Consider the following 25967-nt stretch of genomic DNA (forward strand, 5'->3'; position numbering starts at 1 on the left):
AATCCAGCGCCAGGAATGTGTTTGACTGACCTTCAAAATTGTCCATTATTCTTTCGAAATTAATTCACAGCATTTTAATTGAAATTTCATTATAGTTTTCATTACCATTGTGAATTAGGTTTTTATATATATTCTGTGCTAAATTTTAAATTAAATTAAATAAATTAATTGTAACTTTAATATTATTTATATTTTTGTAATCTCTATATAGTTTTCAAACTATGAAAATGATAAATGTTGCAAAAATAGTTTTTTTTTTTTTTGTTAACATTTATTTCATTTCAAGTAATGAAAATGTTTATATATATTTTGGTTTTAGTTCCAAAGTTGATGTTTTCATTCATTGGGCATCACGAGACGAGGTTTCAATCAGGTCCTCTAAAATACAATCCTGGGATATTTACAGCAATTCTGCATGAAATCAGCAGCTCTAGAGCGTCTGAAACTAGAGATAGCATGGCATTATTTGAACTGTAATTGCTGTTAAATAATGTATGATGAGCTCCAGTGAGTGTGACGCTGTACAGGATGAACAGGAACTACATTAGAGCGCATGCACGTGTCACGAGCTTCATTAACAACAGAAGTTGGATGCTCACTTTTTTGTTCCTAAATGGTACGAGCAGCTTCATGAACAGTGTTGGGGGTAATGCATTACAAGTAATGTGAGTCATGTAATCAGATTACTTTTCAACTTTTACAAGAAAATATCCACGTTACTTTTTCAAATAAGTGACGTCAGTTCCTGTGTTTCTCATGTATTGAGTGACAGCTCTGGGGTTGCCATGTTGAGAGAAATCAGGAGTAAGAACATGATCTTACTGTAGTTCTAGAATAAATGTGAACAGAAAAAACAGATTCGATATAACCTCAAAATAAATAAAAACAGTGAAAAGCAAACTCAGAATATGACTCGAACCTGCAATAATTAAATGTTAAATAATACAAGTATACTATGTATTTAATCCCATTTTATTAACCAGTGTCTTTGCTGCTGACCCTCAATGATCCAATTATTAATACTAATAAGCAAAAATTACTTTAGATAACATATGTGCTTAATTTTCATTTTTTTCATCTTTTATGTTTGCCAAAAATATAACTTTCTGGCCCGGTTTTACAGACGGGGCTTAGTTTAAGCAGGACTAGGTCTTAGTTAAATTAAGACATTTAAGCAGCTTTTATAAAAATGCCTCAGAAGAAACTGTTACAGGTGTGCATCTCGAGACGGAACAATGTGACCGGCGTGTTTTAAGACCGGTCAGAGCAAGATGTTTTAGTTGAGACGGCTCAAACATGCATTTTAGTCTGGGACTAGATTAAGCCTCGTCTGTGAAACCGGGGGTTTATATCAAAAACAAACAAGCCCTGCCCAGATTTAAAAAGTAACGCAAAAGTTACATAACGCATTACTTTCCATAAAAAGTAACGTAATAAGTAATGCAAGTAGTTACTTTTTTAGGTATTAAAAAGCGTATTTGATTAGCGCGATTTGAACAACTGATGATAAATAAGTGCTATCCAGCATAAAGCAGAGTCGTGAGTAACAGTCTCAGGGGCGCACAGCAGAGTAGCTTCGCTTCGACACGGTGAAGGGAGTTATTGAAATGAATATAGGAATGAATTAATTATATGAATGCACCTCTGCAGGTTCTGACTGACTTCAGAAAAGATCTGATGTTTTGACCGGTTGATGAAAAACAAGCTCATGTGGATTCTACACATTTAAACAATTCGGATAAGCATTCTAGAATTATTTATGGAGCAGATAAAATACATAAATTAACTCTCTTCTTTATTTAAAGGCTGAAATGTGAGGTTTACCATTTACCAAAGCTTTATTTGAACATTTCGTACGTTATTAGATAAACTGCTGTCAGTCATGTTGTCATTTAAAATCCGGACATCATTGGTAATGTTTTAGTGTTTATGCTGCAAAAAGTCTTTTTATTTATTGTTTGTTGATTTTAAAAACAAAACTTGAAGTGATTTATGTGTCGGTACTTTTTGAACATTTCCAGCACATTTGAACAATACCGTGATAATTTACGTCACTATAATCGTGATAAGAAATGTTCATACCGTTACAATCTCTAATTGTAATGCATTACTTTTAAAAGTAACTTTCCTTAACACTGTTCATGAACTAGTGCAAACGATCCTGGATCAACATTATTGTCCCAAAACATAGACCTATCCCTACCCCTCCTTGTAGTTGATCCCAATCAGAGGGAAACGATAGTTGAATAACAAGGCAGTAGAAGCACCGAACTCTGGCTGTGAGGCTAAAATTGACATTTCCTGTAAACTTATCCAAGTACAAATGTTCCTGGATCAACATTCCCATCAACCAATCAGAACTGAGGGATAGGTTTACAGGAAATTTTAGCCTCACAGCCAGAGTTCGGTGCTTCTACTGCCTTGTTATTCAACTATCGTTTCCCTCTGATTGGGATAAACTGCGGGTCTACATGAGCGTGTGCAGCAGGACGAGCGCGGCGGCGGCGGGGAGTGTGTCCAGCGCGTTCGGTCCGGCGCCGGCACTCAGTCTGAAGGGCTGGTCTCGCTCGTGTCTCTCGCAGCGGATCAGCGGCGGCTGGAAGCTGGTGGGCCGGCGCTCGGGCCGGTCCGGACTCGAGCCGTCGCTGGGTCTCTGGCCGTTGTAGAGCAGGCTGTGTCCAGACGGGTCCTGGCCGGCGCGGAAGAGCTCGTACTCCATGTGAGGCAGCCGGACCCCCAGCGCAGCGCAGCCCGAGGTGGACGTCACGTCCTGAGGAACGCCTAGCTTCCACGAGCCCTCGGCGCCACACTCGCGCCCTCGGAAGGCGCTCAGCAGAAACGTGGTGGCCACATCCATGGGCGTCACCATCATGTGCGTCACTGCAGGAGAACATGCACAGCATTACAAACACCAGCTGAGAGGAGACTCTTCTTTAACCCCTTAAAGGGTTAGTTCACCCAAAACTGAACATTAGCCCATGGTTTACTCGCCCTCGAGGCACGCTAGGTGTACATGACTTTCCAGTCAGGGTTATATTAAAATGATCCTGCTCTTCCAAGTGTTATAATGGCAGTGAATGCGTGTTTTCATTCAACAAAACATGGATGGATGCACTTTATTTGAGCACACACAAACAAACACAGAACAGTGTCTATAAGCTGCTGTGTGACGAGGTGTACAGCAAACAAGCTGAAACACACACAACTATGTTTTTATAAGCTGTCGACACAGAAAAAAGCATTTAAGGACACAAATAGTTATAGATGTCGGGGTATTTCACGTTGGGTCATTTCTCAAACAAAAGGAAGGAACAGAGGCGCTGACCAATCAGATGTAGTTTCTCAGTATCTCAGGTTCACGAGGAGCGGTGAAATAATCCTGTGACATGGTTCAAAATAATGAATGTTTGCTGTCAGCGATTACGTTTCCCTCCAGCGGCCGCAGTTCTCAGAGCAACAGAAGACTGTTTTCTGTGTCGACAGCTTCTAAAAACACAGCAGCTTATAGACACTGTTCTGTGACGCGTGTCTCTGTAAAGAATGTTTTTGCTCCGAAACATCCACCCAATAGAGAAGAATTATGCTCAGCAAGAAAAACAAGGAATGGGAATGTTGTAATGTCTTGCAATTCTGAGAAAAAAGTCTGTGAGATGAAAAAGTGCCAATTATTATTTTATTCCGTGTGGAAATAAGCTTTCATAGAAAACATCTAAAATACACATTTAAGTGTTAATTTTATTGCGTCAATTCCAATCCATATCTTTAAGGAGTTTTTCTCTTTACAGTTTTATTCCTCTCTATATTCTGTTCATATTTCATTCACACTGATTTATAAACATTTCACTCCTAAAAACATGGTGAAAATATGTTTGCTTTCTGTCTTTTGACAGTATTTTCTGATTTATGGAGTGATAAAAAGAGAAATCCTCCGGAAAAACCTTTAACTCTAATATGACAACAAAATCAGACAAGAATTATGAACCTGGATTCATCCAATGTTTAGATTTATGTTCTGGAAATGTATGCAAATACAGAGCCTGATCTGCATCTGTGTCCCTGCAGCACAGAAGCAGTCATAAGCAGCAGCTATATCTGCAGCAATAGCCAACAATACATTGTATGGGTCACAATTATACATTTTTCTTTTATGCCAAAAATCATTAGGATATTAAGATCATGTTCCATGAAGATATTTTGTAAATTTCCTACCGTAAATATATCAAAACTTCATTTTTGATTAGTAATATGCATTGCTAAGAACTTCATTTGAACAACTTTAAAGATGATTTTCTCAATATTTAGATTGTTTTGCTCCCTCAGATTCCAGATTTTCAAATATTGTCAGATGCTAACAAACCACACATCAATGGAAAGCTTATTTATCAGCTTTATCACTAGTGTTGTGGTCAGTATGTCAGTATTTGAGTGATGTGTTAATGGGGACTGACCGGTGAAGGTGAACTCGACGGCGCCCCCGATGGCTGCAGATGGAGCTCCGCGGCTGTAGCGTCCGCTGGCCGAGATGCTGAAGGTGGGGTGACGGCAGACGGGGTCAGAGAAGTGGTCGTACTGTCCGGTCCAGGTCTGGCTGTCCTCGTGGAAGGTCAGCTGTCGGGTGAGGAAGAGGACGCCCGGACGCACCTCGCACCGTGTGCTGACCCAGCTTCCCTGCAGACGCACCGGACGCTCGGGCCGAGCCGGCAGCACCGGAGGATGATGAAGATCCGCCGAAGACACGATCTGACAGACTCCGCGGCACTCGGCCTGGAAGCCAGATCCCACACACATCATCTTCCTGTGACTCCAGTCTTATTCTACATCCAGCCATACAGACACGCTTTAAATCATCCGATCACATCCCAGCATGCACTCATTCTCATTTCAATTCGGAGTTTACATCACAATTTTGACTATAACGCAATTCTGACTTTATATCACACAATTTTTACTTTGTATCTCATAATTCTAACTTTGCATCAAGCATTTTTTATCTTATCTCACAATTTTGACTTCATATTGTAAGAATTACAGAACCTCAGACACTTTGAACTTCTGAGATGAACAACACCAACATTATATATTAATATTAACATACAGACATCTGTCTCCACATCCCACTGAGAGAAAATGCATGAAAACGCCTCTCTCACATACGCATCAGTTCCTTCCCCTCACCCTTCCTTCCCTTCACTCAGCTCACTCAGAATGGTCAATAGTGGAATATAATGTTCTACATTAATGCAAGTGATATTAACAGTCATGTTTGGTATCATTTGAATGGTCTCAGGGCGACTGGTACAATGGTCTTATTCTTATAAGAAGTAAACTAAAAGGTAATCCAGATCCTGAGAGTTTAGAGATGTTTTGCAGACTGTAGAGGGCGGGTCAGTCTCCAGTGGTTTCTATGCAAAATTACCTTTTGTCCCAAAAGGTGTAAACTCGTCAATGCAAATTCCAATCGTTAGCTCCTGTCTCCGTCTCGGGGGATGCTGGTCTTGGTCTGAGGTACTTAAGGAAGTGTTGCAAAAGGATCGGGGCGATCTGTAGCCAGAAGCCCGTAGTGTGGTGTCTCTATACTTCACACTATGTATTTCTATAAAGTCAGGTATGCATCTTTTACTCGTAGATTTATCTTTGAGAATTCGATGTTTTGTATTGATATCTCTGAATTGGCTATGTAATTGACATAATACATATTTACCTGACTGATAATAAATTGTTACATTTGATCTTATTCTGTTTTACTCTGTAATGATTGACTCTAGTAGAATATGTTGTATCCTTGTTAGAGACATGAGCACCTGAATGAACGAGTAAATATAAAGTAAAGAGTCACCAGAATAATCAAATATCAGAAGAATACTAATTAGAAATAGACAAACAACCAATTTGCATTTCAACCTAAATTCGAGGTTATAATAAAATGGAGTCAGATTTGAAGTTAACCTAGACTGAATAACTTTGCGCGCTGAAAAGGCCGAACACGCAGGAAACCTTCACCCACGATTGGATACCGTCCTTGGACCTAATTCCTGGACCTTACATCATCATGCAATTTAGATTATATTTTGCAATTCTGACTTTACATCACAATTTTGACTTCATATTGCCATTTTGACTTCATATCACAATTTTGACTTTTGCAATTTTGATTTTATATTTCGCAATTTTGATTTTATATTTTGCAATTTTGACTTCATATTGCCATTTTGACTATTTTGCAATTTTGATTTTATATTTTACAATTTTGATTTTATATTTTGCCATTTTGACTTCATATCACAATTTTGACTATTTTACAATTTTGATTTTATATTTTACAATTTTGATTTTATATTTTGCCATTTTGACTTCATATCACAATTTTGACTATTTTACAATTTTGATTTTATATTTTACAATTTTGATTTTATATTTTGCCATTTTAACTTCATATTGCCATTTTGACTTCATATCACAATTTTGACTATTTTACAAATTTGATTTTATATTTTGCCATTTTGACTTCATATTGCCATTTTGACTATTTTGCAATTTTGATTTTATATTTTACAATTTTGATTTTATATTTTGCCATTTTGACTTCATATTGCAATTTTGACTAATTTGCAATTTTGACTTTATATTGCAAATCTGACTTTATATCACAATTTTGACTTCATATTGCCATTTTGACTTCATATCACAATTTTGACTTTTGCAATTTTGATTTTATATTTCGCAATTTTGATTTTATATTTTACAATTTTGATTTTATATTTTGCCATTTTGACTTCATATTGCAATTTTGACTAATTTGCCATTTTGACTTCATATCACAATTTTGACTTTTGCAATTTTGATTTTATATTTCGCAATTTTGATTTTATATTTTGCAATTTTGACTTCATATTGCCATTTTGACTATTTTGCAATTTTGATTTTATATTTTACAATTTTGATTTTATATTTTGCCATTTTGACTTCATATTGCCATTTTGACTTCATATCACAATTTTGACTTTTGCAATTTTGATTTTATATTTTGCCATTTTGACTTCATATTGCCATTTTGACTAATTTGCAATTTTGACTAATTTGCAATTTTGACTTTATATTGCAAATCTGACTTTATATCATGCAATTTAGATTATATTTTGCAATTCTGACTTTACATCACAATTTTGACTTCATATTGCCATTTTGACTATTTTGCAATTTTGATTTTATATTTTACAATTTTGATTTTATATTTTGCCATTTTGACTTCATATTGCCATTTTGACTTCATATCACAATTTTGATTTTATATTTTACAATTTTGATTTTATATTTTGCCATTTTAACTTCATATTGCCATTTTGACTTCATATCACAATTTTGACTATTTTACAATTTAGATTTTATGCAAATCTGACTTTATATCATGCAATTTAGATTATATTTTGCAATTCTGACTTTACATCACAATTTTGACTTCATATTGCCATTTTGACTTCATATCACAATTTTGACTTTTACAATTTTGATTTTATATTTTGCAATTTTGACTTCATATCACAATTTTGACTTTTGCAATTTTGATTTTATATTTTGCAATTTTGATTTTATATTTTGCAATTTTGACTTTATATTGCAAATCTGACTTTATATCACAATTTTGACTTCATATCACAATTTTGACTTTTGCAATTATTAGATGCTTATTGCAGAAGTATGTACCTTGGATCTGCAGCCACGTTACCCTTTTAGTCTATTTCTTTGGCGCACCGCACATTTTATTTAGCTGTCCAGTTATCAAAATCTGTGTAGCAATGCTGCGTGATGCACTGGACAACACGGGGCGAATGCATTTACTTTATAGTGAAGCGCAGAGCAGTATTGATTTTAGTATATCCAGCAGTCATAACTTTTATTTTAGACAGTACAGTTTCATTAATAATGAGTATAAATTGATTTCATTTTAGACACAAAACAGTCTGTTTTATTTGACTTAAAACACAGGCGTTTCGTTCTTGAATGAATCCGAGTCTTTGAATGAATCGTTTGAGCGAGTGGTTCAATGAAATGACTCTGACTCATTCATCAACACAATGACTTGCCGCCACCTACTGGCGATGCAACCTTCATAATTCAAGTATCCAATTGTTTCATTTTGTCACTCATTTCATATTTCTGTAGGCCATTCAAAATGTTTTTGTTTAAAATATTAATCTAATTCCATTCCAAATTGCTGTGTTAATGCATTTATATGACAGTATATTATGACAGTATCATATAAACTTCTCTATGAAAAAAAAAAAATCAAAATAATAATCAAAACGATAAGATAGCTTTATATTCACACTAAAATCGATACTGGTCTGCACTTCAGTATAATGTAAATGTCACGCAGCTTTGCCACACAGATTTTGATAACTGGACAGCTAAATAAAATGTGCGGTGCGCCAAAGAAATAGACTAAAAGGGTAACGTGGCTGTAGATCTGAGATACATACATATTTCTGCAATAAGCACCTAATATTTGCCGTATAGAATCTATGCCTACACAGAAGTAAGCCCTGTCTAGGCGCTGCCCCAGTATGGTTTGTGTCAAGCCACTTGTTAGTCTGGTTGTTTGATGAGAGGGAGATGAATGCAGGAGTTGCAATAAACACTTTTATTCTGTTGCACAAAACTGAAGACGACATGATGACGGCACCATTTGATCCTTGCTTGACCAATCAGTGAAATGGGGCGTTTAATTCCCTCCCACACGTGGAAATCGAACATTCAAGCTGTTTATCCATTTTCTGCCCCTGAATGTAAAAACGGCAAATCAAGGCAATTTCTTGTTTTTTTCTTTTTTTTGAAAAAACGAAAAACGAAAATGGTGCCGTTTTCTCATGTTTCTTTTTTCAATTTTAAATCAAAAAACGAATGAACACGGACCATATTGCAAATCTGACTTTATATCATGCAATTTAGATTATATTTTGCAATTCTGACTTTAAATCACAATTTTGACTTCATATTGCCATTTTGACTTTTGCAATTTTGATTTTATATTTTGCAATTTTGATTTTATATTTTACAATTTTGACTATTTTACAATTTTTATTTTATATTTTGCAATTTTGACTTCATATCGCAGTTTTGACTATATTTTAAAATTTTTATTTTATATTTTGCAATTCTGACTTTACCTCACAATTTTGACTTTATTTTGCCATTTTTACAATTCTGAAAAAAAAAAACATAATTGTGATATAAAAAGTTGCAATTAATAATTTTTAATAAAGAATTTTTTATTTTTGCCACAGTATATATTTTTGGTTTACCAGAGAAAATAAAGACCAAAGAACGAAGGGGGTGGGTATGAGACAGACCACGAGAAAATCAAATATCCACGAGGAACGATGGCACTGACTGAACACGCTGAACATCATATCTGAAAACACTGAATCCTGGCTGAAAAACTTTGACACGGTTCGTGTCTTTACTGCTGCTGTGAAGCAAACGGTGTTGTAAGAAGCGCTATATAAATAAACTTGACCTGACATATTAAACTGGTTAATCATTCAGAGGTTATCTGATTCTGCTTCACACAGACATCCATGCGACGCAGCCGGAGAGATCCTGATTATTCAGCACATATGAATCTGATTTAACATGCAACAAAACCCTTCCAGCACAAGCAAGAACTGAACCGGCAGAGCGGCAGGTGACTGACCGGGTCACCGGTAACTCATCTGGAGAATATGAACATCACACACCAACGATAAAGACTGCCTCATGCCATTTTTACATCTGTAGCTCACCCCGCTGCAAACGAATGATCCGCTTTTATTTTGCATTTTGTATCTGCTGCAAATATTTATATTTCTAAATTTACATTTATGCATTTGGCAGACACTTTTAACCAGCGTGACATACACTGAATTCAAGCTATGCGTGCAGTCACTGGGAACCGAACCCATGACCTTGGTGCATGTTCCAATTACTTTTTGTTCCCTTTTTTTTTTTTTTACAAAACAAAAATTTGCAATAAAGTATCTTTATATATTTTTAAACACACTTTTGCTGGAAACAATGTTATATAATGTATTGATTGGTTTGTAGTCAAGATATTCTTGATGATGCATCCAAATCTACACTATTTTTATTTTTACTTAAAGTGTTAACATTTTTAACACAAATTAAATCCAGGAAAGTTACTTATAAAAGTGAACAGAAACAGTGTATCATAAGCCATTTTTATTGTAATAAACTTTGGAAGCATCAGTAAAAAAAAAAAAAAAAAGTGTCAAAAACTAGAGACTGATTTCAACAAAAACTAACATTATGCTGGTGACAAACCAGTAGAAGTTAAACCAGCATTATTATAGTTAACTACACTAAAACCAAAACCATAAACATTTTATTTCTTGAAATAAAATAGAAAACAAATATTTTATGTCAGCTAGTTTTGTTTAGTTTAACTTCTCAAATAAAACTAAATAAATAAAACATATGAATAATAATATATGACAAATTTACTAAAACTCTAACTAAACTTAAAGTGCTTAAAATATCAACAGAATCTATAATGTTAATCAACGATACAGAAGTAACACTACGCTAAGCGCTCAAGTTAGCATGTACAGATCAATCCGGCGGCGACAGCAGAGTTCAAGAGTCGAGAGCAGCTGACAGACGCAAGGACAGTTCTGAATCATAATTCTGTCATCACGATTCAAGCCGTCATTATGACTTCAGAGCCCGGCGTCCCTCGATTATAGAGCGGCTTTGATTTAATCTCAATCAATCGGAGAGCTCCTCGACACGTGTCCGCTCGCTTACCGGAGCCGGCCCGGCCATCAATAATTCAGCCCGAACTAGAATGCATTAACATTGCATTACATGCTTCCCGGCCTCTTTCAGCTGCGGCGAGCGCCGGCGGGGGGGCCGCGCACATGAAAGAAATGAATCCATCAGAAAAAGCTCATCTCTCAGCTTCGGCGCTCGGATAGAGCCGCGATCCACAGCGCTGGCCTTCGCAAACACCAGTTCCACATTCCCTTTGAAGAGCGGCTCGAATCACACGCTTTAACCAGGAACACAGACGGCATCCAAACTTCAACTGTTATAATAATTCATGAACAAAAACATTTTGTAATATGATTTTGATGTGCCATTTGCATGGTAATGCCATGTCTGATTTTAAAATGGTTTCACAAGATGACTTTTGAGGTTTTAATCTTTCAACTGATTTATAATTTATGATGAGCCCACGAAGAAAAACTGTTTGTGACCAGAACTGCTGTTCTGAGGTGCACTCTTGTCATAAATTAATCTTTCCAACGATATATAGTTTGTCTTGATTAGATTAGGATTTATTTGTAATATGTGACCCCGGAGCACAAAACCAGTCATAAGGGTCAATTTTTTGAGATTGAATAAATAAGCTGAATAAATATTAGTGCTGTCAAACAATTAATCGCATCCAAAATGTTTGTGTAATATATGTGTGTGCGCTGTGTACATTTATTATGTGTGTATATATATATATATATAAATACACACACATGCATGTTTATATATTTCGGAAAAATATGTTGTTTATATATTAAATATATTTATTTTCAATATAAATTCTATGAACATAAATATAGATATGTAAATATTTTCAATATATAAACATGCATGTGTGTGTATTTATATATACATAATAAATATACACAGAACACAGAGTATATTATGCAAACAAAACTTTTATTTTGAATGTGATTAATTGCTTGACAGCACTAATAAATAATCTTTCCACTGATGTATGGTTTGTTGGACAATATTTGTCTGAGATGCAACTATTTGAAAATCTGGAATCTGAGGGAGCAAAAAAATCTAAATATTGAGAAAATCACCTTTAAAGTTGTTCAAATGAAGTTCTTAGCAATGCATATTACTAATCAAACATGAAGTTTTGGTATATTTACGGTAGGAACTTTACAAAATATCTTCATGGAACATGATCTTAATATCCTAATGATTTTTGGCATAAGAGAGAAATGTATAATTTTGAGCCATACAGTGTATTGTTGTCTATTGCTGCAGATATAGCTGCTGCTTATGACTGCTTCTGTGCTGCAGGGTCAGATGTAGTGAAGTAGACCCGAGGAGTGGACGGGTAACACCGGATGAATGAATGTGTAATGTGCGGAGGCCGTGACAGCCGGCGGCTCGCATGAATTAATCACAGACAATGTCACATCCCAAATTAAGTACAATGTTATGTATTATACAGACTTTTACTTCAGCGAACATGGCACTTCATGAATTAATCATTCTTCTGTCAAAAGCTTCATGTATTTTTCAGCTTCGTCGGGTTTTATTTTATCGGTCTGCGTTCGGCTCCTTTGCTCTTTAGACTCATGTATGAACTGTTTTACTAATCATTTAAAGTCATCTTGAGGCCCTACGAACCTCTGCTTTAGTTTCAAAGCTTTTTGAGATCAAGAGAAACAAATTCATTCAAGCGTGTCCACACTTTCAACTTTGACCATCCAACACATATTTTTACTAAATAAATACTAATAATTTTCAATCATCTCACAGCTTCTATAATCACAGTTAAAGTCCACATGAAACATCTGACGTCTGTAACGAGACATATTTCTGAGGGAAACAGGATGAGAATAAAAATGTTTTTCCAATAAAATATTTTAGGGTTTTGCATGACTAGAAAAGTGTATATTTGTATGAAAAATGCACATGGAGTTTTAAGACTGTATTCATTTCCAGGACATATATTAATGCTTGTTTTGTCTTATTTTAAACTGTTTACTTAAAAAATGAATTCAAATAAAATGCATCTTGATTTTTAGTTGTATTTTAATGCTTATTTTGTTAATTAAAATAAAACATTTTCAGTTGTTTATCTTGATTTTTAGTTGTTTTAGTCTATTTTAATGGTTGTTTTGTCTTATTTTAAATCATTTCTTGAAAGAAAAATGAATTAAAATAAAACATCCTGATTTTTAGTTGTTTTAGTGTATTTTAATACGTCTTTTGTCTCATTTTAAATCATTTAAAGTCATTTTATAACATATTTCTTTGTGAAATGGGATGAAGGTTGATTAAAAACGGCGGTCGGTCAAACTAAGCAAGTTATTTACATGCATTACAAACTAAATGATTTCATGTTGACTGCTTAAACACAGAATCTTTCCTTGTCACACAGTTTCTGAAAGCTGTCACTCAAACAGCAGAAACACTCACCAAATCTGCAAAACATGCACTAATTATCAGCCTTTGACTCAAAACACAACACACAATTCACTATCAAAAAAATCTCAACCAATCAATAAACACACGTCTACATGCTTGATGTGTTTTTCTTTAGTTCTGTGTAATACTGTATTCATAACACAAATGCACTTTCGTGTTTGTCACGAATCTCTCTGCCAATTACTTTCAGTCTTGAAGAGAAACACACATGAGCTCATGAAAGAAGAGCTTTAGGTTTTTAATAACTCTGTTTATATAATACAGTCAAAGCTAAATTTATTCAGACACCTTCAACATTTCTCACATTATATTCACAGTTTATTCACTATAGTTTAGAATATATGAGAAGAGCTCAGAGTTAAACTGCGTCAGAACTAATTGATCTTGATAATAACTTTGATAGAAAGGAATGTAATGAATTCAGTTAAATAGCTGTCAGCTGTTAAAGTTATAAAAACTTGATATGTGTTACACATGATATATGTTGATGGTTGTATTTTTGTTCTATCAATGTTGTATAGGGTTTTTTATGCATAATAGTAGCCCTAGAAACAGTTTAAAATAGCTGGGCTAAGATATATAACAATTGAGATGACTGCAGAAATATGTTAATTCAGTATAAACATTATCCCACCGACCATAAAACACAGTTTTTCCAGACACTTTTCCAAAAAAATAATTATTGATTATTTCAAAGGGTTACTAATGACACATCGTTTGAACATTTTCATGTCTGGAAAAAATCTGGGATTAAACGGGTTAATTGTGTTCAGTCTGTGTGTAAAAAGGTCACATTAGCAATTAAAGAAAAACACTTCAGCAAAACACGCTCAGCTCAAAGTGTCTGAATGTTTTATCAGTTTTACTGGTCGTCCACTGTATGAAGGTCTTTTGGTTATAATGTGTCACAGTTCACTTTATTTTGCTCTCCTCACTCACACAAATGAACTACAGTGTCCTGCACCCGCTATCATATCTGGTGTCTGAATCATTTTTGGTTTGACTGTATATCCAAAAATACAATATTATGGCAAAGGTGTTTGCAGCATAAGACAAAGGGTCTGCTTTTGAGATGTGTTTGTGATATTTTGAATGCAGTGCTTAATTTTGCAAGAGATGTGATGCATTTTGCATTTTGTGTGCAATTCTTGGATTTGTGTGTGACGTAAAAAAAAAAAGTGTAAGCAGCTGAAAAAAACTAGAGACTGCATTGCACGATATTCTATTCCGAGTGCTTGTGTCCTCGCTCCGGGTTAATATTAATGCCCTGCGAGGGCCGCAGTGTCCTGACCTTGGCGCTCCGCAGGGGGCTCTGGTAACCCGCGGGCTGGTGGAGGCTCCTCTGAGCGCGCTCCGTGTGGACGTCTCCCAGGAACAGCTCCTCGGCCCTGAGCTCCAGGCGCATCAGCGTCAGCTCCTGCATGCTGCGGTCCGGATCCGGGTCGCAGGTCGTCTGCAGGCACTGCAGCTGGACGCGGCTCACATGCACCTCGCTGAACGTCCCTCCGTGCACCAGCCAGGAGCCCCGCTGCGGCCGGACGCTGCCCCGGATCAGCAGGCTGGAGCTGGGCTCGCTGCAGTCAGGGTCCCGGTAGAAGAACTGCAGCGCCTGGAAGCTGCCGTTGGGGAAGAAGCGGTAGGAGCGGGTCAGGAACTCCGGACCGGGTCGCACCTCGCAGCTGCAATCATGACAATACAAGCTTTAACCCTTGTGCCACCTTTTGGACATTTTTGTCCTTTTCAGGTTTTTTTTTATTATTATTGCCAGCTGCATAAATTTTGGCACAGATGTGTATTTTTATTGGAATTTTACTATTTCACCCCATTTTCTTTAATAAATCTCTTTTGCACTAGGTACAAAAAATAATTCCTCTTAGGACCTTAAGGATAAAAATATACTCATTAAAACTGCTATTTTTAATCACAATTTAACTGTAAAATGATGCAATGTTTGTTAATAAGCTTTCATTCTGTTGGCAAGGCTTCAGAATTTTTTTTTTTACTATTTTTTACCAGATGGTGCCATTTTTTCGGGTTTGGCCTATAAAGCAAATACTCGCTTTATTGCTGTTTTCTGCTGCATATTATAGAGCCAAATAGATAAATAATGCAGCTGTAATTGTGTGGGTGTGTTGGTACGGATGGAGTGTGGTTTGTATGTGTGTCATAAAAAAAGTATGTGTGTGTTCTTGTAATATTTGAGAGAGAAACAAACCCAAGCACTGTGTGCACCAGCGGAGTTTTGCTGGCATCTAATGGAGAAAATATGGTACTGCGCCCAAACAATATCTTACTGAAAACTCATTTTTTGAGATATCAACCTCAAATTTGGAACACAACTTGTTTAGATTTATGGCTTTGATTTTCTAGCAGGTTTAGAGTTCAACATGTTTCATAAAATATATATTTTATATAAAATATTGTTCATAAATCATTTTCATAAACTTAAACCTCTATAACGTTTTTTTTTTGTTTCACTTTTTAAACATTTTTTACTTCACCAATAATCTGCCGCAGGCAGATTCAGATTTTTATGACAGTTTTTTGACACGGACATTTTTGTCCACTATGGACCTATGTGTAATTTTTTTTTTTATTGACGCGCAAGGGTTAAATCAGGTTAGTTTAGTTCAACCCTGCTTGGGTGAACTGACTCTTTAAAGGCACAATATGTACGTTTTCGCTGCTAGAGGTTGGCATTTTCTAAACAATAAGAAAGGTGAAGTTTGATGACGCTATGCAGGGGATGTTCACAGATGAGGTAATGAATACATTTTTTTTATTACCTGTACTTTCCACAGTTATTCAAACGAATACACAGAGAAAGCGAACAAAGAACATTATGACTGACTTCAGTTTAAGCGCTCTCAGAAAACTCTGCTTATACTCAGTAAAGCGGTCTATACTCGGTTTGATGAATGAATCTCGTACATCTGCAGTTTGTTGTTAATGATGAGAGAATTCGTGCTGAATTCAGTCAGAGAGCAAAAAACTCATCTGAACGCCTCTGATTGGCCACTGCGTTCATAAGCTCAACAGACTCGTGTGTGATTGGTTATAATGTGCAACACTGTAAAATCGCATAAAATTTTTTACAGACCTAAATTTAATGCTGCGGTCAACACTTTCCGATATGATACCGATACTTTTAAAGGCCGATACCGATACTTCTAAACTGAACTTTTAAATTATTAAATGATACCCACTTAACTTTATATTTGAAACACATTTAAACATTCAATATGCCTTAATTGCAACTTATTAGGTTATAATTTTGTTTACACGGTTAAAATGTTTACTGTAGTGGTAACCATGGAAACTGGTTCAGTCTTGCAACATTCCGACACATTTTAACACATATTGTACGCATTATTTTTTGTTAAATAAACAAAACAAAATGAGTTTGTGATAAAAACAAGAACAAATATCTGCCAATAGAGTCGGAAAATGTACCTTTGACAAATTTTAAGAAACAAATTTCTCTGAAAACAAGACTTCATGTCTTCATTTCGCATCTCAAGTAAATGCATCTTGATTTATTTTTTGCAGTGTATGCAACATTTAATGCACGACTTTATTAAGAATTTCTGCTTGGATTTAAGAGCTTTTTAAGGCCTTGATTTGTGCAATTAAGACTTTTTAAGACCCACAGAAACGCTGTTAAGACACTACAGGTGAAACCAGCGTGTTCTCACGCTCTGCTCAGTTTGTGGTCTATTTTTATAATTCTATAATATGTCTTTTTTTAGACTAGAGGAAAGAAAACATCCAAAATACACATTTAAGTGTTTATTTTATTGCACCTTCACTATTCGTGTTTTATTCCTCTCTATATTCTGTTCATATTTCATTCACACTGATTTATAAACATTTCACTCCTAAAAACATGGTGAAAATGTGTCTGTTGACAGTATTTTCTGATTTATGGAGTGATAAAAGAGAAATTCAGAATCACCTCCGGAAAAACAAAATCAAACAAGAATTATGAACCTGGATTCATCCAATCTTCAGATTTCTGTTCTGGGAATGTATGCAAATTAGTGCATATTTAATTAGAGAATGCCTCATTTGCATGTTCAAACATAAAATTTCATAAAATTGTAATGCATGTCTTAATGTACAGTGTGGGAAGGTATGCTGATATCTGTTGTAATAATATTCAGATTATACCTCACCATGTATATTAGAAATCTAGATTAGTGGCACTGTATATACTGTAAATATCGTTGTCTCTGATGCACTTTTATTGTCAGTCGCTTTGAATAAAAGCATCTACTCAATGCATAAATGCAAATATATGCTTATTAGTGAAATATCACGAATTCCAAAACATTTCAATCATGCTTTAACCAGATTATGCTGCTCCAGTGTGATAGATATCAATATACTTCCACAAACCAAAGAATCTGGGTAGTATGATCACTGATTAGGATGAATTTAATGAGCATTATTGAGTTTGAGTCACCTGTTGGACACCCAGTGTCCGGTGATGTTGGGCGGTGTGTGAACGGTCACCTGCTGTCCGTGAAGCTGTTTGAGTCTGGAGTGACACCTGTTCCTCTGGTCCAGAAGAACCGGATCAGAACCGAGCACCAGCACACACACACTCACTGTGAACACACACACACACACACACACACACACACGCACGCGCGTAATCATCAGAGATGGTCACTGGATGACTGAGAATGACCTGATCAACATCTTTATTCAAACCGAATGCGTTCAAATCTTCAAATCTCACACATTTGATTCAGTCAGTGGCAAACGATTCTTTTACGCCCCTCATAGACTTCTACCGGAATATTAATATTCAAGGCATAAAAACCACCAAGTTACTCACCAGAAGAAAGCAGAATGACGAGAGGATATAAAAACAACATTTTAACAACAAATCCTCTCACAAAAATCACAGAAAGTTTCACGTAGCAGACGATTCTCGTGAAGAAGATGAGAATGTTAAACGCGTTAAAGTTTCACATCCGCTCTGTAAAGAATAAACGTGATTTTCCTCGTCGTTACATCCTCAGAATCAGCCTTTAGAGTCCAGAAAGAGCGTAAACGCAGAGCAGAGGAAGGAGTGCGAGCGTCATTGCGAGAGCGACACCTTTCATTTCTGACTTCAGTCTGAGGAGAATCTCCGCTTGTAGCGAAGCTCGACTCGCGAACGAGCCGTTCGTTTCAACCGATTCTTTTAAAGACTCGGTCAAAACGAAAATCAGTCGACTGCACGGAATCACTTTGTTAGAAGTAGAACTGTGAGACGGGAACAATATTGTTTACAATAATTGGAATAATTCACATTACTTGAATATTATTAACTAGGAAATGTATTGCTAATTTTGTTTTTAACAATAGCATTGGAACACAATATTTAAAATAATCTATATAACCCGATTAAAAACGTAGTTACAAGCAGCAATATGACTACAGAGATTTTAAAAAGACACATTTGAGTGATAAATCAAAGGATTCAGTGACGCTCCGCTCTATGAACACGTTCATCTAAAATGAATCGTCCGAATGAACCGACTCAAATGAATCGCACTTCTCCCCCGCGGAGCGCAGTCGTGGGCGCGCTCTCTGATGGATCGGACCGCAGCAGGACTCGGATTCAATCACAGTGATCTTATGAGTCACTGTGTGTGTGTGTGTGTGTGTGTGTGTGTCGTGATCTGCGCAGGTACATAAGAGCAGGTGTGGGTTTGTCTGGGAAGTTTCTCATTATGATATTACAGCGCAGGAGTTTGTCTGGCAGCAGAAGCAGAAATTAAGACTTGATTCTGTTCTGACTGTAAGCTGTTTCAGATCTTATGAATTTTTTACTCTTCTTTTGTATTTCATTTTAATGACATGAAACTTTTGAAACAATCAGGCGCCTCGCATGAAGTCAGAAACTCTTCAAAGCAGTTGAACACACAGCCAGTCATTAACCCGCTTCTGAATATCTGTTTTATGATATGAAACTGTACCATGTTTTTGCACATGGCTTGATGGTAATCCAGAGGTATTCTGGTATTAGTGACACTGCTCTGGATTGTGATGGACACAGATAACACAAACACGTTCTAAGAATGTTTCGCTATAACGTTGTGAAAATGTTATTTCTTAATGTTTACTGAACATTCAAAACATCTTATTTTATTTCATGCATTAACAGAACATTCAATATGATCATTTTGCACACATTATGGGAAGATTTAATGAACGTTCTGAAACAGTTTCCATAAACAACATATCAATGTTTTTGTGCTAATGTTTTGAGAACATTATAAAGACCAGATAATGGAGAGCAAATGTTTGTTTGTTTAAATGTTTGCATCACTGTAAAAAGTGATAAGGTGACTTCACTTAAAAAAAACTGAGGAAACCCGTTGCCTTAAAATTTTTAAGTAAATAATTGTTTTTAAAAAGTGAAGTGAACTTGACAATTCCCTTAACTTATTTTTTTTTATTATCATTTACTTAAAAATTTTAAGGCAACGGGTTTCCTCAGTTTTTTTAAGTTAAGTCACCTTATCACTTTTTACAGTGAAATATTAAAATACATAGATATAGAAAACATATTTCAGTGTTTCTACTTTGAAACTTCAAGTTAAAGTTGCTGTTTTTTTGTTATTAATTGCAAAACTTTATAGTAATTTCTGAGTGAAAATTGTTTCTACACCTTTTTTTTCTTCCGCTGTACTATAAAATGTCACGTACAGAAAAAAGCACTGAATTTGACCACAGTATCTGGAGGTACCACATGCATACACTTGAGTACCACAGTACAGTAAACATCTAAGTACAATACACTGTATAAAAATAAAAAAAAACCTTTTGAAGTTACTACAAGATGTATTATTGCATTGGTGGCACATTTAACAAGAAAATACTATTTTTTAGTGCTTTCAAATGATTAATCGCATCCAAAATAAAAGTTTTGTTTACATAATGTGTGTATATTTATTATGTGTACACACATGCATGTATATTGAAGACAAATTTTGTTTATATATTAAATATAAATTATACGACTATATATATACACATTTTGTAAATATATACTGTATCTGTACTTATAAATAAACAGTACACACACATATTATGTAAACAAAAACTTATTTTGGATCACGACTAATCGTTTGACAGCACTAATATTTTTACTATCATTTATTCAATGTGTTGCCATTTATTTGCAAATTTTTTGTAAATAATCATTTGTTCAATTTACTAGCATTTTCTGAGAGCGGATTGTTTCAATGGCATTTTTTTTCAATGCAAGGTCAAAACAAAGCGAAGCGACCGAGGAGGAGGAGGAGGGTCTTCATCATCAGCGTTCACTACAGTATCACAGAGCCTTCAGACTGAGCTGTTTACTGTAATTGTGCTTTAAAAGCTCATTCATGCCATCACTGATATTAAGGAACGCTGTAATGGCCTGCCAGAGTGCTCAATTACTGCTGGAAAACTCATCTTTAATTCATGCGCCTGTTTTTTATAGATCTGGATGATGAGGGCGATTTGTTTTGCTAAAGCGGATCTGCGACGCACGGCTCAGGTGCGGCTTATTTGGTTATTTGTCATTTAGCAGATCATTTCTCATCCTTGCTCCTCGGGCCTGAGCTCAGTCTGAGATGCTCAGACGCTCGTCTCTCTGGCGTCTGCAGAACCAAGACCAAAATATACGTGTTAAGAAGAGTGAGGAAAACAGCAAACACTTCACACGTCTGCAGGAGCGCCGAGAGGAAAGCATGAAATCATGAGCATAAACACACGGCGCAGGAGCGAGACCAGGCCTTAAACAGCCCTCGGGAACCTTCAGACCACATTGAAGTTTGCATGTGTTTTTGTTAAGTACCATATTTGATGCATCAGGCTTTATGGCTCATATAGTGAGAATATGGAGCGTGATTTTATTCAGACTCAAACGGAGTAAAAATATGAATTTGCAGCAGATGCTGAAATCAGTGAGATCTTTCTAACAGTGCAGCAGATAAAATCATGTAAATATCAGCGGTAGCTCTATATCTCCAGTGATGTTTTAGAAACGCCATTCTAGAACTGCTGCAGAGCCAGAGTTCAAAACATCTTGGGAAAAAATGTCTTTTTCCACCAATTTTGTATGCAAACTGTATAATATCCAAGGTACATATTGTATAAGTTTTGAAATATTTTTCCTCTCCTCAAATTTGTCACTACTGAAACACAGTAATATATAATTTAATAAGGGTTATATTGACCTGTTAAGATTTTGCTTGCATCTACCTTGAAAAGTTTTCAGATGTAAATCAATAACAATTAACATTTTAACAGTATTTCAACTGTGATTTATGAGATTTGTTCCATTTTGAATCCATTTTTTGTAAAAGGCAAAAAGTTGATCATACTGATTTCAAAGTTAAGGATTCATAAGTTTGAATATACATTGAACCAAAAACGATCATAACAGCCTGGTTGATAATTCAGTGTACTTTATTTTTGAGAAATGTCCCGTGTTTCGGTCGGTAGCGACCACATCACAGCACTGAATTTTAACCCATATACTAAAACACTTCTAAAACATACTGAAGGACCAAAAAAACTGCATAAAACTACTAAAATTGTTAGTTTATTTCCCCCAAATAAAGGATTATGTTTTTAAATGTGCTTTTTTGGTTGTGGGACAGCAGTTTGGACCAGTTCTGTAGAATATCTCAGTAAGACGAGATGTAAATGATCAAACATATAATGCAGTGCTGATGGAGAGATGAAGAAATAAACGCTCCTCAGAAGATCATTCCTCCGCTGAGGAACAGTGAAAGTAAAGCTCCTCAGAAGATCCTGATGATCAGATTTGAGTCGCTCTGATGTTTCTAGAAAATGATTGATGGAGAATCAAGTAAAGCTGAGCTGCTTCAGTCCAGCAAGTGTTCATCTGGAGACATGACTGCAGTTATTCTGACGCTTACTTGATCAAAATCAGTCAAGATTTGACACTGAAGCAGCCGCTGAAGCTGGACGCTTCTACAATTACACTAAAAGAGCTTTTACAGGATAAAACACTTTAAACTATCAACCAGAGACAGGTTTAACAGCAGAGTTTGATGATTTAAAGGCCTTATGATATGATACAGTAGGGTTTAAACATGTTTTCAGCTTCTAGTTTTATAGACTGAATTTCACAAATCCATGTCCAGCTCATGTTTCACTCCACAAATCAATAAAAAAAATGAATAAATTCTGGATGAGCTGAATGTGATTGTGTGTATATGAAGGTCTAAAACTGGCAGCTCCTTAGTCTCTCAGAGCCGGTCAGAGGTCACCGAGGTCATTGACCCAAACCCGAGCATTTACAGAAACTAACAGGACTTCCTCTAAAGCAGCGTTTCTTTAATCAGAGGAAGACGGTGGCTTTGTGAGACACGATGAATAAATGCATGAGCAAAAACTAGACTCCGTGTCTGCTATTAGGCCGGAATGGATAATTAGCCGGTCCTCCTAAACACGGCCGGCGTCATGAAAAATACATCCCAAACCCAGCTTAGCTTCAAAGACGGCAGAAGCCTGTCGCTCATTTACGCGTCTGCAACAGCTGTAACTGTTCCAGCATCTGACAGCACCCTCCACATGCAAACAAACGCTGATTTGAGACGAACGTCCCGGCAGCTGTTGGATTTACAGGCCCAGAGTTCTGCTTCTGACATTCAGAACAGCATTTCATCCCTCCGTGAGGAGAAACAGCTTGGTGCTGTTCAATATTCAATGGCAGACTGCCACGACAGACACTGGAAACCAAACTCGCACGCTCGCCGAGAAAACCCAGGCTGCTTCTCGAACACTCATTTTCACCAAGCAGAATCAAACGAACGCTCAAAATGAGATGCTTAATTCAGTTGTGCTCTAGTCGTCTCATTTACGGGCCGTTTTAAACAGATTCCCCATCTATATGACATCCGGAGGCGGCACACAAGGTTTTAGTTTGATAAATGCACGCCTCCAGCCGAAGCCTCATTTGCACAGTAAGATCATTGAAGACGACAGCGGCGAACCCAAATGAGTTCTGTTCGGACGGACTAATCCGCAGGATAAACAGCGGGAAAAATCCTCGTTCGGATCGCAGCTGAGAAGACTGATTAGCTGCGGAGAGCATCGAGCGCCCTAGAAATACAAAAGCGAGATGAAGAGGTTGAGGGAAACGGAGAATTAGAAGCTGCGCACGTTTCAGAAGGTCAATCTGTTTTAGTGCATCTAAAGAAACACGCTTGACAAGGCTTGTTTGTCCTTGATGTGAGAAAGCCGTGTTTCCTTCGGAGGAACATTTGATTTGATTTTAGGTGAAAGTTTGGAGAAAAGAAACACCCACGGAATGATTTCGCCAGCTGAATTTGGCACCTTTGGGATCTTGGAATAAAAACCCTCCGTTATCAGCCCGTCTAAAACTCTTACACCTGCAGCAATACCACAGGAGATCCATTTTTGGCTTCCTACAAAAAAAAAAAAAAACAACTGTCAGTGACTCGGTCTTAAAAGAACCGTGTTTTCTTAGTGCGAAGAACATTAAGGAATAGTTCAGACAAAAATGAGAATATGCCAAAAATGATCATCAGGTTTGTAGAAATGTGTCTCTGCATCAGTGTCTCAGCAATGGATGCTCTGCAGTGAATGGGTGCCGTCAGAATGAGAGTCTGATAAAAACATCACAATAATCCACAGCACTCCAGTCCATCAGTTAACATCTGGAGAAGACAAAAAATATAATATAATATGAGTCCATAATCCATAATAACGCTTCCTCCAGTGAAACAGTGTTCTGGTGTGAATCAGGAGAGAAATCTGCAGATCAAGCAGCGTTTACAAGACAAAACAGTCCGAAGACCTCTTAATGCTGGATGTGTTTGAGCTTTTGTCTTCTCCAGATGTTAACTGATGGACTGGAGTGCTGTGGATTATTGTGATGTTTTTATCAGACTCTCATTCTGACGGCACCCATTCACTGCAGAGCATCCATTGCTGAGACACATTTCTCCAAACCTGATGAAGAAACACACTCATCCTGATCTCAGATGAACTGAATTTTCAGATAATGTTCATTTTTGAGTGAACTATTCCTTTGATAATCCAAAGCACCTTTATTTTTAAGAGTGCGTTTCATTTAAAGTGCAGAGGAACACACTCTTGAGGGAATGAAGTCACAGAGAGACAGTACAGCCGTGTTTGTTCTCCGTTCCTCTGAATAAATCAGCGGAGTCCGAGTCCACATGAAGCAGGAGTTTGAGAGCCGCTGCATTCATCAGCTCCTCATTGACTCCGTATGGAGCAGAAACACAAAGAGCCAATCACCGGCTGGGGACTTTGTTCGGTGTTTGCTGTTATTCTTCAGGACGAGCGCTTTGATGTGCGGAGCGATGGGACTCTGGAATACTGCCGCAGCGCTGCATAAATACGGCCCGTTTACCAACAAAAGAGTCCAGCATGAAAGAGTCAGGACCGCAGCAGACACCGATGCTTCCACACCACGAGCAATGAAGACCATTACAGGATAAACCCACTTCCAGAATAAGAGCTTCCTGATCATTTACTCACCCCCGTGCAGTGCTGGGTGTAATTAGCTACTGTAATTTAATTACTTTTCCCTTGAAGGGATTACTTATTTTTTTCTGTAATTTAATTACAGTTACTTCTTATGTAAACATTTATATGCAATACAATAATTTTTTTTAAAGTCTAACCTTAAAATGCATGCTTTTTATGCACCCTTCTCACTTTAAACACTTTAGTGTCCAATTCTCACCATTAACTAGCTGGTTATTAGCATGAATATTACTGGGATATTGGCTGTTTATTATTACTCAAAAAAAACAACAACATTGTCTTAATCTGCAAGACCTTATTCTAAATCCGACCCAATTCTTAAATTTAACAAATACATTGCTAAGTATTAATAAGCAGTAATTAGGAGTATATTGAGGCAAAAGTCATAGTTAATAGTGAGAATCGGACACTAATCTAAAGTGTGAACAGAATAATTTATGTAGTTATCTATTATTTATTTGAAAGAATTATAGAACGTTTCATGTTTATTCTTAACTTGTCGAGGTTGATATAGGATTTAGAAAGTAATTAAATACTTTTTGGAGAGAGTAATTTATACAGTAATCTCATTACACTGTTGAAGATGCAATTAGTAATTAGTATTTACTTTTTTTTTTTTTAATTATTTTTATTTTTATTTATTTTTAAGTAGTTTACCCAACACTGCCCCCGTGTCAACCAGTATATTCATGTCTGTCTTTCTTCAGTCGCAAAGAAATGAAGTTTTTTGAGGATCTTTCTCCATATAGTGGACTTCAATGGTGGCCAACAATTTGAACGTCAAAATGTAGTTTCAATGCAGCTTCAAGAGCTCTACCTGATCCCAGCTGAGGAATAAGGGTCTTATCTAGTGAAACGGTCAGCCATTTTCTTAAATTTATCCATTTTTTTAACCACAAATGCTCAGCTAGCATTAGTTCTGTGATGCGCGTCTTTATTAGGTGATATTGGAAAAGCAGAAGCATCGATCCAGTGTTGCAAAAAAGTCAAAAGCCCTTTACAAAAAAGGTAAAAAATAAATAAATAAAAATGTCGGCTGATTTTAAAGTTGGAGGAGAAAATGAGATGGAGCTGAACTAACCACGCATGACATTTCCAACAGGATTACGCAATGTACATCACAGAGCTAACGCTAGCAGAGCATGTGGTTAAAAAGTGGATAAATATTCATTTTTTTCAGAAAATGA

The 25967-nt window shown here is 36.4% G+C and overlaps 1 protein-coding gene across 1 annotated transcript; it reads right to left on the minus strand.

Moving 5' to 3' along the window:
* Positions 1 to 96: 96 nt before the first annotated feature.
* On the minus strand, positions 97 to 18391 carry LOC131533302 (protein APCDD1-like). Its single transcript, XM_058765561.1, has 5 exons — positions 18068 to 18391; positions 17690 to 17834; positions 14516 to 14903; positions 4449 to 4764; positions 97 to 2880 (listed from the first exon to the last, which is right to left on the minus strand). Exons 1-5 carry the CDS (start codon positions 18105 to 18107, stop codon positions 2468 to 2470), a joined length of 1302 nt encoding a protein of 433 aa, XP_058621544.1. The 5' UTR covers positions 18108 to 18391; the 3' UTR covers positions 97 to 2467.
* Between the last annotated feature and the right edge of the window lie 7576 nt (positions 18392 to 25967).

The sequence above is a fragment of the Onychostoma macrolepis genome, chromosome 24 (genome assembly GCF_012432095.1).
Source record: "Onychostoma macrolepis isolate SWU-2019 chromosome 24, ASM1243209v1, whole genome shotgun sequence".
Lineage (NCBI taxonomy): Eukaryota > Metazoa > Chordata > Actinopteri > Cypriniformes > Cyprinidae > Onychostoma > Onychostoma macrolepis.